Source organism: Periplaneta americana, chromosome 5, assembly GCF_040183065.1.
Source record: "Periplaneta americana isolate PAMFEO1 chromosome 5, P.americana_PAMFEO1_priV1, whole genome shotgun sequence".
In the NCBI taxonomy this organism is placed as follows: Eukaryota; Metazoa; Arthropoda; class Insecta; order Blattodea; family Blattidae; genus Periplaneta; species Periplaneta americana.
Genome location: NC_091121.1, coordinates 5,413,545 through 5,427,256, shown reverse-complemented (window position 1 = coordinate 5,427,256; position 13,712 = coordinate 5,413,545). Strand labels below are relative to the sequence as shown.

The window sequence follows — 13,712 nt, the reverse complement described above, 5'->3', positions numbered from 1 at the left end:
ATGAACCTTCGGGTTTCTTAAAAGCCATTTGTAAGTAAGTAAGTAAGTAAGTAACAGGCTTACTTACTATCGAAGCAGAGATGATGGTAAAAAAATGAACGTAGTATAAACAAATGAACCTAAAAGAAAAAGAGGACTATAGTGTACAGAATTTTTTTTTATCAAAACTAGGTCTAATGGACTGAAACCCTTTCTACATTTATTGTTTGTATGTATCTGAAGTCTGATTAGTGTAATAAGTTATTAGTCAGAGATGTGTGCAATGGGGTTGAAAGGAACTGGCCACCCTACCCCATTATTATTATTATTATTATTATTATTATTATTATTATTATTATTGGCCACTGGCTGTTGTACAGCACATTAAATAAATAAATAATAATAATAATAATAATAATTATTATTATTATTATTATTAAGTGTTGTATTGCATGTTTCCTCGTATTGACTACATTCTCCTGTAACTTCATCCCTCTTACCCAAATATTTTCCTAAGCACCTTATTCTCGAACACCCTTAACCTCTGTTCCTCTCTCAAAGTGAGATTGCAAGTTTTTACAAACATACAGAACAACCGGCAATGTAACTGTTTTATAAGTTCGAACTTTAAGTTCTTTTGAAAGCTGATTATGTGACAAAAGGTTCTCAACCGAATAATAGCAGGCATTTTCCAAATTTATTCTGCAATTTAATTTCCTCTCGATTGTCATTTATATTTGTTACTGTCTGTCTGACATATTTGAATCTGTCCAGTTTTTCAAAGGCTAAATTTTCAATTTTTATAATTCCCCTTGTCTTGAGTGTACTTATACTACTACAATACTCACTGGCTTTTAAGGAACCCGGAGGTTCATTGCCGCCCTCACATAAGCCCGCCATTGGTCCCTATCCTGAGCAAGATTAATCCAGTCTCTATCATCATATCCCACCTTCCTCAAATCCATTTTAATATTATCTTCCCATCTACGTCTCGGCCTCCCTAAAGGTCTTTTTCCCTCCGGTCTCCCAACTAACACACTATATGCATTTCTGGATTCGCCCATACGTGCTACATGCCCTGCCCATCTCAAACGTCTGGATTTAATGTTCCTAATTATGTCAGGTGAAGAATACAATGCTTGCAGTGCTGTGTTGTGTAACTTTCTCCATTCTCCTGTAACTTCATCCCTCTTAGCCTCAAATATTTTCCTAAGCACCTTATTCTCAAACACCCTTAACCTATGTTCCTCTCTCAGAGTGAGAGTCCAAGTTTCACAACCATACAGAACAACCGGTAATATAACTGTTTTATAAATTCTAACTTTCAGATTTTTTGACAGCAGACTGGATGATAAAAGCTTCTCATCCGAATAATAACAGGCATTTCCCATATTTATTCTCTGTTTAATTTCCTCCCGATTATCATTTATATTTGTTACTGTTGCTCCAAGATATTTGAACTTCTCCACCTCTTCAAAAGATAAATTTCCAATGTTTATATGTCCATTTCGCACAATATTCTGGTCACGAGACATAATCATATACTTAGTCTTTTCGGGATTTACTTCCAAACCTATCTCTTTACTTGCTTCAAGTAAAATTCCCGTATTTTCCCTAATCGTTATGGATTTTCTCCTAACATATTCACGTCATCTGTATAGACAAGCAGCTGATGTAACCCGTTCAATTCCAAACCCTCTCTGTTATCCTGAAATTTCCTAATGGCATACTCTATAGCAAAGTTAAAAAGCTTGTCTTGAGTGTACAGGAATAAAATGGACAAAAAGGGCTATGTCAACGCCCCAGTTATTTTTTATACATCTGTTGTGATTACAATATTTGACGAGTAAGTTCATGGGGACTGAATAGTGAAGAAGGAGGGGGTAGTTCAACCCTGTAGAGTTCCCGTTTGTTCCTGACGTTAAATCAACGTGGGTGATGGTCTCTATTCAACGTACGTAATCTGTTTCAGTAGACAGGAACTGATGCAACAAGATACACCACTTGTCATGTTTGTTCTGGTTAGGAAATGTTCTATTTTAAGTCATCTGGCAACACAAACTTCAGAAAAAAAATTATCACTTGACTCGAGAGACGATTACCGTTTTAAACGAGTCCAACAGATGGAGTTGTCACAACAAATCATCCCAACGGAGCAGAGCCGTATCGGGTTGCCAGGCTGTGTCTTCAGAAAGGTAATAGGACCCTCACAAGTCCTCTGCCCGGGGAGAAGAGCGTTTATTTAAACACATCGGCCCATTAGGGAGGGCGCGGGGTTGCTGACAGTGATGTATCGTATTTACACGAAACTGTGGGGTATGGGGGGGGGCGACCTCTTATCGAAATTTCAACTCTGGCATCCAGTGACTTTTCTGCTTCCTAATCTGCCCCTCTCCCACACATCATTGCGCCCGTTTTGCCTTGCTTCAAAGCGTTTTAGCTTCTGATGTAGATCATCGCTAAGGAAACTTTAGTACGGCCATTCCGTGAGTGAAGACAGAAACCAGCTTTACGTTAAGAAGGGAGGGAAATTAATATTGTTTTACTTTTCCAGCAAACTTAGATATTTTGTTGTACTCGTGTCAGATATTCATTTGTTCACTATTGTTATGGCAATATTAGAACGAAAACAAAGAAGAGTCGAAATAGTCCCCGTTAAGGCCTATTCATAATCCGCCTCCTTTGGTTCTTCTGAATGAACGAGTTACTGGTGCTCTACTCAAGAAGCTGTAAAATATCTGGGAATATTATTAGATACCATAGAAGTGGGTAAAGTCAATCAGTGGGTGTAAAATCGATCATTTGCTATTTTTATTGAAAATTATATATTTTCTCAGTTACTTGTTAAAATTTTGTTATGCTGACTTCATTGCCTTACATTGCAAATGTAAGCGAGAGGGACAACAAAAAGCCTGCGAATGCCAACAATGGGAACACTGTGTAATTACTGTTGAAGTGAAAATTGTTATTTTCAACTTTTTCTCTTAAATGGAAACAAAGTCTTACAAACTCTAAATTATAGTCAGCAGTGAAAGGAGACAGGAAACTTGTACCTTTGTAGGGTTAAGTAGATCATGCCATTGACTACTCGAAACTGATAGGACCAGCAGGAAGAATAAATTGTTCACCGAAATACCTCCAACTAACACTTATAAACAGAAAAGTGTCATAGTATAGCTTATATTGATGGGATAGTGGGGAAAGAGGAAGACGAAATTATGGTGAATTTCTTGCGTAGGAGAAGCACTGCCAAAGGGACGTATTTTGTACACCCCTCTGTACCTGACTATGGGAACAACGTAGTTTCTAAAGTGACATGAGGAGGGGAAGATTTCAAATAACATCTCATATAAACCTAAGCAATGTTGCATTGCATTTTAGATTATAATTGAAGGGCGGTATTTCAATGTGAATTTTGAATTCTTAAATCTTTGTTTGTTGGTATGTGAAATATTAAAATGTGTTTTTATATTTTATAAGTTGGCAATCATAGTCACGATTGAACAGTGCAGACCTATAGGCCTAATTGTATCGAATAGTATGATTACAGTAACAAAATATACACTATATAATGCTATATGCATATATTGAAGATTATTATTGTTTTTACACCCCTTATAACAAATAAAATATATGTATTACATTTAATTTTTTTTTAAATCATAAACAGTGATGGACTTCGATCACAAGCCAAATAAAAAAAAACAGTTTTTTTATAGGTTGTAATTAAATTCTTGTAACGTGTCTTAATAAGTGAAGGATATGACGACAAAATGCTATTTTCTGAGGAACTTCGCTCCATTGCATAACCTCAATATCATAAAAAATTGCAAAATTTGGATCGACTTTAGCCTCTTCTACGGTAATGACAACCCTCACATTTTATATTTCCAATGATTTTGGTGCTACGTTCGCATGTTGGTATTTCAGGGAATGAGATCGCGGACTCCCTAGCAAAAAAGGGACTGAAATATTGTTACGGACGACCTCTCGACTTTCGTATCACAACTTGAAACGATTAGTTAACCGCTCATTTAAGAGTCGAGCTGTAAATAAAATAATATTTTGCCAAAAATCGTAACTTTATTAGTTATGGTTTTATTTAAAACAGACTTACAATGAATTACTAAAACATTAAATTTATTGTAAGACATACAATATATAATATCTACAGTAGTTTGAGATTATGAGTGAAGACAAAGATTTGAGATGCATCTGCCTACAAGATAGCGTCTTATAAGATACCTGAATGAAAAGAACTCAAAATTCACAGAATAGTTACAGAGTTTGAGAGATTTAAAGATAAGATTATTATAAATTATTTACCACTAAAATACTAATCTTCACAACACATAACATTTATTATGTAGATGTAAATTGTAAAATACTGCTAGAATTTATGAAAAATATCGGAACATGAAGTAACAGTGATGAACTTAGTGTAATTGGTAAGTGAAATATGTACACAAAACATGTATAATATTAATATGGGATATAATAACAACAAATTCAAGGTGTCTTCAAATATCAGACTGTATAGTTTGTAACAGTACGTGATTGGAATGTGAATGCTGTTTTTGTGACACAAAAAGGTAATCCTCCAGAAATGCTGCACTAAAGGAGACAGATTGTTCTTTGATTCACGGCTTTTGTGACAGGTATACAGAGTGATTCAAAACTCCAGCGACATAGACAATCTCTAGAACTATAACTAGCGGAATAGGCACTAATTTGGCAGCATTGATAGTGGGTAATGTCCACTATTATTAAATGTCCAGTATCAAAAATGTCCACAAATGGCCGTTATCTTAAATGTCCACTCTCATTAAATTACCATTATCTTAAATGTCCACAGTCATTAAATTACCGTTATCTTAAATGTCCACAGTCATTAAATTACCGTTATCTTAAATGTCCACTGTCATTAAATTACCGTTATCTTAAATGTCCACTGTCATTAAATTACCGTTATCTTAAATGTCCACTGTCATTAAATTACCATTATCTTAAATGTCCACTGTCATTAAATTACCGCTATCTTAAATGTCCACTGTCATTAAATTACCGTTGTCTTAAATGTCCACTGTCATTAAATTACCATTATCTTAAATGTCCACTGTCATTAAATGACCATTTTCTTAAATGTGCACTGTCATTAAATGACCATTATCTTAAATGTCCACTGTCATTAAATGACCATTATCTTAAATGTCCACTGTCATTAAATTACCATTTTCTTAAATGTCCACTGTCATTAAATTACCATTATCTTAAATGTCCACTGTCATTAAATTACCATTATCTTAAATGTCCGTTGTTATTAAATGACCATTATCTTAAATGTCCACTGTCATTAAATTACCATTATCTTAAATGTCCACTGTCATTAAATTACCGTTATCTTAAATGTCCACTGTCATTAAATTACCGTTATCTTAAATGTCCACTGTAATTAAATTACCGTTATCTTAAATGTCCACTGTCATTAAATGACCATTATCTTAAATGTCCACTGTCATTAAATGACCATTATCTTAAATGTCCACAGTCATTAAATTATCATTATCTTAAATGTCTACTGTTATTAAGTTACCATTATCTTAAATGTCCACTGTCATTAAATTACCATTTTCTTAAATGTCCAATGTCATTAAATGACAATTATCTTAAATGTCCACAGTCATTAAATTACCATTGTCTTAAATGTCCACTGTTATTAAGTTACCATTATCTTAAATGTCCACTGTCATTAAATTACCATTTTCTTAAATGTCCATTGTCATTAAATGACAATTATCTTAAATGTCCACAGTCATTAAATTACCATTATCTTAAATGTCTACTGTTATTAAGTTACCATTATCTTAAATGTCCACTGTCATTAAATTACCATTTTCTTAAATGTCCAATGTCATTAAATGACAATTATCTTAAATGTCCACAGTCATTAAATTACCATTATCTTAAATGTCCACTGTTATTAAGTTACCATTATCTTAAATGTCCACTGTTATTAAGTTACCATTATCTTAAATGTCCACTGTCATTAAATTACCATTTTCTTAAATGTCCAATGTCATTAAATGACAATTATCTTAAATGTCCACAGTCATTAAATTACCATTATCTTAAATGTCTACTGTATTAAGTTACCATTATCTTAAATGTCCAATGTCATTAAATGACAATTATCTTAAATGTCCACAGTCATTAAATTACCATTATCTTAAATGTCTACTGTTATTAAGTTACCATTATCTTAAATGTCCACAGTCATTAAATTACCATTATCTTAAATGTCTACTGTTATTAAGTTACCATTATCTTAAATGTCCAATGTCATTAAATGACAATTATCTTAAATGTCCACTGTCATTAAATGCCTAGTATCAAAAATGTCCACAATCATTAAATGGCTATTATAAAAATGCACGGAATTATTACGTAGCCTATAATATCGTATCATGAATATCCAGAACAATATTTATCAAAATGTGAATAAATCATTTAACAATGAAGTGTAAGTTTAATTTACAATACTGTATTCTGTACCGGTAATTAATTTTATTGTCTAAATTTCTACTGCACTGGGGTCAGCATGTAGCTTCGTATGATATGAAAGTGCCCGCAAATATTGTTTCACATTATTATTGTCTTCATATTGATTGTATCGGTATACAGTTCCTTCAATTCGCCGTTGATTTGTTTCTTGTTCGGTGGATGTCTTACGTTTATGTGACCGTATCCAATTTGGATTAAGTTAATGGACTCTGTCTAATTCTGTTATTGTATTATATTTTCTACATATATATATATATATATATATATATATATATATATATATATGTCCAAACAGGCCTATTGACATGATAAACCATTTTTTTTTAATTTAGAATGAAGACCTTCCATTACATTACTGGTTCTATGACTACCAGGGCCGCCGACAGAATTTATGGCCCCTATGCAATACTGTACTCGGACCCCCGTTCAAAAAAGTAACAATTACAAGTTACCAGTTATTCTAACCATAATAATTATTTGAAAAATAAATAAGAGATAACCCCATACACGGATACAAAGTTAAAGAAAAAATACACTTTTATTACATTGAAAACTTTTAGCTAAATTTCACATTAGCACAATATATTATATTCATAAACACCTGTAATTTCTAAATTGCAGTCCAATATCAACAAACAACTGTCCTTGACTTCACTGATGCAAAATCATCAATTATATCACCAAAATTTAAAGACCTAGCAAGATCGCTCTCCAGACTAAGGAGCCAAGGTTACTCAGTCGTTCTTGACACATTGTTAATCTGAATACATTTTTATTTCCTTCATTTTGCTGAAGGATCTTTCAGCATCAGCAACTGTCACAGGAATTGTATAGAATATTTTAATGGCTATACAAATATTTGGAAATAAAGTATCCAGTTTTAATTCCCTCAGACTATTTAGGAGATTCATAGGTTTCACTGGGGTTGGCCCTAAATTAGAGGCATGGATTGATTTTAAATATTTCGGCTCATCACTGATCTCTTTGTTAATATCTTCATAATACTTTTCACGCAGTCTAGCACCCGTATTAATGTCTTCCAATTTTTTCTGTCTCTCCTTGTGCTTCTCAGCTCCCGACTCATGCCTGTACTTGTCTGTTGTGCAGTTCAACTATAACCGGTAACACTAATGAACAGAATTTACTAGACAAACGACAACGAAAAAACGAAAGTTTCGACACGAAACGTACAATGTGGGTACTGAAAAGGAAACGTGATCCTTTGACTTCGGTTTGGGAGCGTCCATTAGCATATTGCGGTGGTAGTTAAAAAGCACAAGCCAATAAATAATTTAACATGTTCGGTACAAGTGACGGGAACATAGTTCAGGCAAATGCCGGGGCCCTCAAGTGTCGTGTCGGTGCAGGTTAATGCGGGAAACTGATATTCTATTATATAAAAGTAAAATATCTACATATAAAGTGGTAGTTTGCATTAATTCTACTATTGTTGAGTTAATATGTCAAATTTATGTAACAAATGTTCTTATAAAATTGTATAGTACCAGTATGTATCTACGAATAATTATTCATGATAATAAAAAGTAATCACACTCACTTAATCTGACGGGCCCTTATTGCTCACGGGCCCATATTCACTCGCCCTCTTTGTCCCCCTTCTCGGCGGCCCTGATGACTACCTTGTAACGTTTTATTGCTAGGTTATTTCAAGTACTGAGTTATTTAGCGTCGATGGAATTGTGATAGCGAGGTGATATTTGGCGAAATGAGGCTCTTTGAAAAATAATATTAAATAATGGTCACTGTGACCTACATAACATATATTCGATATTCTGATTTGTGAACATTTCTGCATATTGGGCATTTTGACTAGTGACCTTATTTTAGTGGACATCTTTGTAATGAACTTTCTGTATACGGGACTTTGTGCTGTGGACGAAATGACCTGGAATGCTAGCGTCTGAGTGAAATTAATGTGATAATACCAGCGAAATGATTCCAATGTCCAGCGCCGAAAGTTACCCAGCATTAGCTCCTAATTAAATGACATTATAATATTACACGAAAATAAGAGGTTGTTACTGAAAACTTACAGACTTAGCGACGATGTTGTAAAGCAATTTGATGAAATTTCGAATACAGGGAACGAAATGATGAAAAGCTGTGAACCAATTGGACACTGAATTCCTTATCGAAACAACTAAATAATCCCGAATCCGTGACGTATCACAACTTACAGTCACAGAAACTGAATTGCGTGTACTTACATTGAAGACTGAATGATCTGTACTTCGATTGTGGAAAGAGTTTCCAGCGCTTGTGTAGCTTAGTCTCTTCCTTGAAATATATCCTATTTTTAAGCATATTCACCGTCTGATTATAAGGTACACGTACCAAATAACGCCACCTTAACACTTCAGTCATTCTTGCTCTGGAAATAAGTTATGTACAAACACGAAAATTATGAAATAGAAACTGTAATATTATCTTTACAAAATAGCACAATGAAAATGGATATTTTATATACCGAACAAGAATTAGAACTCAAACAGGAAAACTTTCTAAACTGGCGTTATTAGGAGCAGGTTATCCAATTAACGCCACCTATTTTCTAGTAACCTATACACTTATAATTGTTAATAAATTATTTTTCCTATGCAACACAAATTGAACTAAGCGACTAAATTTGAGTTTTTGTTAATAAAAGATACAAAATCACTCAATACTAATGAAAGATTCTTGATCTGAAACTGAAACACCAGATGGATTAGGAAAATATGTTTTCTAGTGACTCCTTACTTTAAAAAGAAGAGCCAATGTGACACAGTAGAAAGTTATTAAACACAAAAGCATTTACCTTAGTTTAATATGAATGTTTTCCAATAAGTAAAACAAAAAAATTAAGTTACGTAAAATAAAAAAATTAAGAGTTCGATAAGCAATTGAACCAATATCATCACTGCACATTCTGAACATTTGTAAGTTGAAAGCTTAGTGATTTTCCTGGTGTTTTCACACTGATGCTGTACTGTCAGCCTTAGTACTAACATAACCTAAAATTTTGTCTCTAGACCTTTAAAGCCACATGGCGTTAAAGCGCTACTGAGTACCTGATAACATGACATGCCTGTTTCTCTAACATTTTCAAATTTTATAGATAGGAAATACTTTCTATACATAGAAGAATGATTAAGGATCACGAAAATATATAGGTTAATATAGTTATTATTTGCTCAACAGACAAAATAAAATATTGCCTCTTATCTTGATACAAGAACAGCCATACACTATCAACACACAACAGTAAATGATGGAATATGTCACTCGTAAATGTCAGCGGACAGCTAGTAACTCATTTCTTCACTAGATGGCAAGCGAATGCAGGCTACAGTAGTGCACTATCGAAAACTTGTGTCGTTAACAAATTTTAATAGGGTGGCGTTAAAGGTATACATGGCGCTATTTGGCTCAGGGACCTTATTAATTATCAGCGAGTTACTTCAGAAAGAAGTGAAAGATGTTCCATATCAAATCTCTAAGTAGCTTCAATACCGCATGTCCTGCATTATTAATAGATGAAATAAATTTATGAATAACTGCAACTACACTGAGTATGGGTGTCAAATACAAACGTGGAAGCGGCTTCTTTGCTGGACATTTTCTCGCTGCCACTGACAGATTATGTGGTGGAGGTATTGCAGATAGCATCGTTACAGGTCGCAAAGTACCTGCAGTAACTGGTCCTCCTTTTTGAGTGACTGGTATTGCAGGTTGCATAGTTTCAGGACGTAATGTGACTGCACTAACTGGTTCTTTTTTATTTTGCCCGAATAACCAGGAGAAACTGAAGAATGAAAATATTGCATCTTTTACGTTATTAAATATATTTGAAATGAACTTGAAGGGCCAAAGATAAAATGGTGTTTGTTGTTCTGTGATTCTTGGTCCTTCAGTTGTCGCATTGCTTAAAATGTAATCTTGATAGTGATCTTCATTGAGTAATTTCATGTTTTCCAATACATATTCATTGGGAATTCTGCGTGCAGCGTTGATGTTCTTCATTAGAATTGCCGACTGTTTAGGTGTGCGAGTTCTTACAGGGTTGTCGAAATCCACGTGGTATAAACCGTATTTCCTCCTGAAAATATCCATAATACATTAGAACACATGGTCTTTTGATAAAATTCAAGAAATCGCAAAGTGTAGTAAGCCATTAGGAAAGTCCAGGATAACAGAGAGGGTTTGGAATTGAACCGGTTACATCAGCTGCTTGTCTATGCGAATGATGTGAATATGTTAGGAGAAAATCCACAAACGATTAGGGAAAACACGGGAATTTTACTGGAAGCAAGTAAAGAGATACGTTTGGAAGTAAATCCCGAAAAGACAGAGTATATGATTTTATGTCTCGTGACCAGAATATTGTACGAAATGGAAATATAAACATTGGAAATTTATCTTTTGAAGAGGTGGAGAAGTTAAAATATCTTGGAGCAACAGTAACAAATATAAATGATACACGGGAGGAAATTTAACACAGAATAAATATGGGAAAAGCCTGTTATTATTCGGGTGAGAAGCTTTTATCATCCAGTCTGCTGTCAAAAAATCTGAAAGTTAGAATTTATAAAACAGTTATATTACCGGTTGTTCTTTATGGTTGTGAAACTTGGACTCTCACTTTGATTATTTATTTTATTTTATTAGGTTATTTTACGACGCTTTATCAACAGCTTTGGTTATTTAGCGTCTGAATGAGATGAAGGTGATAATGCCGGTGAAATGAGTCCGGGGTCCAACACCGTAAGTTACCCAGCATTTGCTCGTATTGGGTTGAGGGAAAACCCCGGAAAAAACCTCAACCAGGTAACTTGCCCCGACCGGGAATCGAACCCGGGCCACCTGGTTTCGCGGCTAGACGTGCTAACCGTTACTCCACAGGCGTGGACCTCTCACTTTGAGAGAGGAACATAAGTTAAGGGTGTTTGAGAATAAGGTGCGTAGGAAAATATATTGAGGCTAAGAGGGGTGAAGTTACAGGAGAATGGAGAAAGTTACACAACACAGAACTGCACGTATTGTATTTTTCACCTGACATAATTAGGAACATTAAATCTAGACGTTTGAGATGGGCAGGGCATGTAGCACGTATGGGCGAATCCGGAAATGCATATAGAGTGTTAGTTGGAAGGCCGGAGGGAAAAAGACCTTTAGGGAGGCCGAGACGTAGATGGGAAGATAATATTAAAATGGATTTGAGGTAGGTGGGATATGATGATAGAGACTGGATTAATCTTGTTCAGGATAGGGACCAATGGCGGGCTTATGGGAAGGCAGCAATGAACCTCCGGGTTCCTTAAAAGCCAGTAAGTAAGTAAGTAAGTAAGTGTTATTTATTCCTCCCTCTGTAAAAATATAACACAGTGGCATGTGAAAATATACAAGATTTTGAAATAGTATATTACGATACAAGGTTGGAAAGTGCTTTTTACAAAATTAAGGAAAAGTTTTAAAAACTCGTTTTGCTTGTTTTTCAATTTCCGAGATTTTTAATGCACTTCGCAAACATGTAATGTACAGTATTTTTTGCACGATAGCATATTTTGAAAATGATATTTTTACAACTTTTAATATACAGTACGTACATTACACTATGAACAGCTGACTGATTTAGGAGTCTGGCCAACGTACAAACTTCACCATCAACTTCAATATGAAGGGGTAAAACTGATTCAGGTACTTGTAATATTTCGTGTTGAATTGGAGTAATTTTTATTTATTTTCGTTAAGTGAAGTTTTGAATTGTTTAAATAAAGTTCAGTTTATTTCAAATGCAGAAATTTATTTCGTATATTAATTAACAATGCCTTTGGCGTATAAATTTTATATGCATTGTAGGATTGTAGCATATAGGTAGGTAGGTAGGTAGAACTTTATTGTCGGAGGCATAATATATGCATAGGCATGGTCAAATATATACAATTATAATTTAATTTAAAGTAAGTCAAATATAAAAAAAAAACTTTATTCATTTCGAGGGCCCATGTAGGAACACAATTTTGTTAATTTTGTTTGTATATAATTCCTAAATTTGAGAGAATTTGTTGTATATTTGATGTTATCAGGCAAACTGTTGTATATTTTGATACCAAAGACCATATAGGTTCTACTAGTGTTTGTAAGATGGTGTGCTGGAGTAGTTAAACTATTTTTGTTACGAGTATCTTAGGTATGGAATTCACAATTTTGGTGAAAATCGGACAGATTTTTATAAATTAGTAGCAAAACAATAAAAATATATAAACCATAAAGAGTTAGAATATTATATTGTAAAAAATGTTCCCTACAAGAGGTCCTACTGTCAACGCCCGCTATGCATCTGACAATACACTTTAGGCAATAAATACAGAGTGTTTAAAAAATACGGGGCATAATTTCAGGTATGTATTTCCCACATGTAGACAATCAAAATAGTTCATTACAACATGTGTCCGGAAATGCTTCATTTCCGAGTTATGGCCTTCACAACATTGAAATTCACCGGAACGTTTTTCTTTCCGCAGGTCGTTGTCATTACAGAAGATGTTCAAAATGTCCACCTCCTGCTTGAATACAGACCTCACGTTCCGGTGAATTTCAATGTTCTGAAGGCCATAACTCGGAAATGAAGCATTTCCGGACACATGTTGTAATGAACTATTTTGATTGTCTACATGTGGGAAATACATACCTGAAATTATGCCCCGTATTTTTGAAACACCCTGTATATCATTCAGCATGGTTCCAGATCCCCAAAAACAAATACCATATGAAGGCCTTGACTCGACGTGTGCGAAATAATAAGACATTAATACATCGTGATTTATTATCGTCCTCAAAATTCTGATTTGATAACAAATGCTATTGAGTTTAGAAATTAAACTTGTGCAATGGGGTCTCCAAGACAAACAATCATCAAATGTAACGCCCAAGAATTTAGTAGTTTCCCATTTACATAAGTATTGATCTTGAATAGAATAGAAGGCAGTGGTTTTCATTACAACTATAGAGCAGTTATTTGTAATATTTCAACATACTTGTCTAAATTGGCAATTCTGAATTCAGTAAAATCAACTTTCAATCGTGGCGGCCGTTTGCAGTGATGACGAAAAAACATTTTCACCCATGCCTGATCTAGACTACTCAACTGTCGCAGACAATTAGCATACGTA

The 13,712-nt window shown here is 34.3% G+C and overlaps 1 protein-coding gene across 2 annotated transcripts in view; it reads right to left on the bottom strand.

The window, feature by feature from the left end:
- Positions 1-6,788: 6,788 nt before the first annotated feature.
- The window catches only part of LOC138699432 (myrosinase 1-like), a 49,417-nt gene continuing 42,493 nt past the window's right edge, over positions 6,789-13,712 (bottom strand). The window contains exon 11 of one of the 2 annotated variants that reach the window (XM_069825293.1): positions 6,789-10,639. In XM_069825293.1, coding sequence (XP_069681394.1) covers positions 9,997-10,639 — 643 coding nt within the window. In that variant the 3' untranslated portion in view covers positions 6,789-9,996. The remainder of the gene's footprint in view (positions 10,640-13,712) is intronic. The other variant, XM_069825294.1, reaches the window with a different exon arrangement.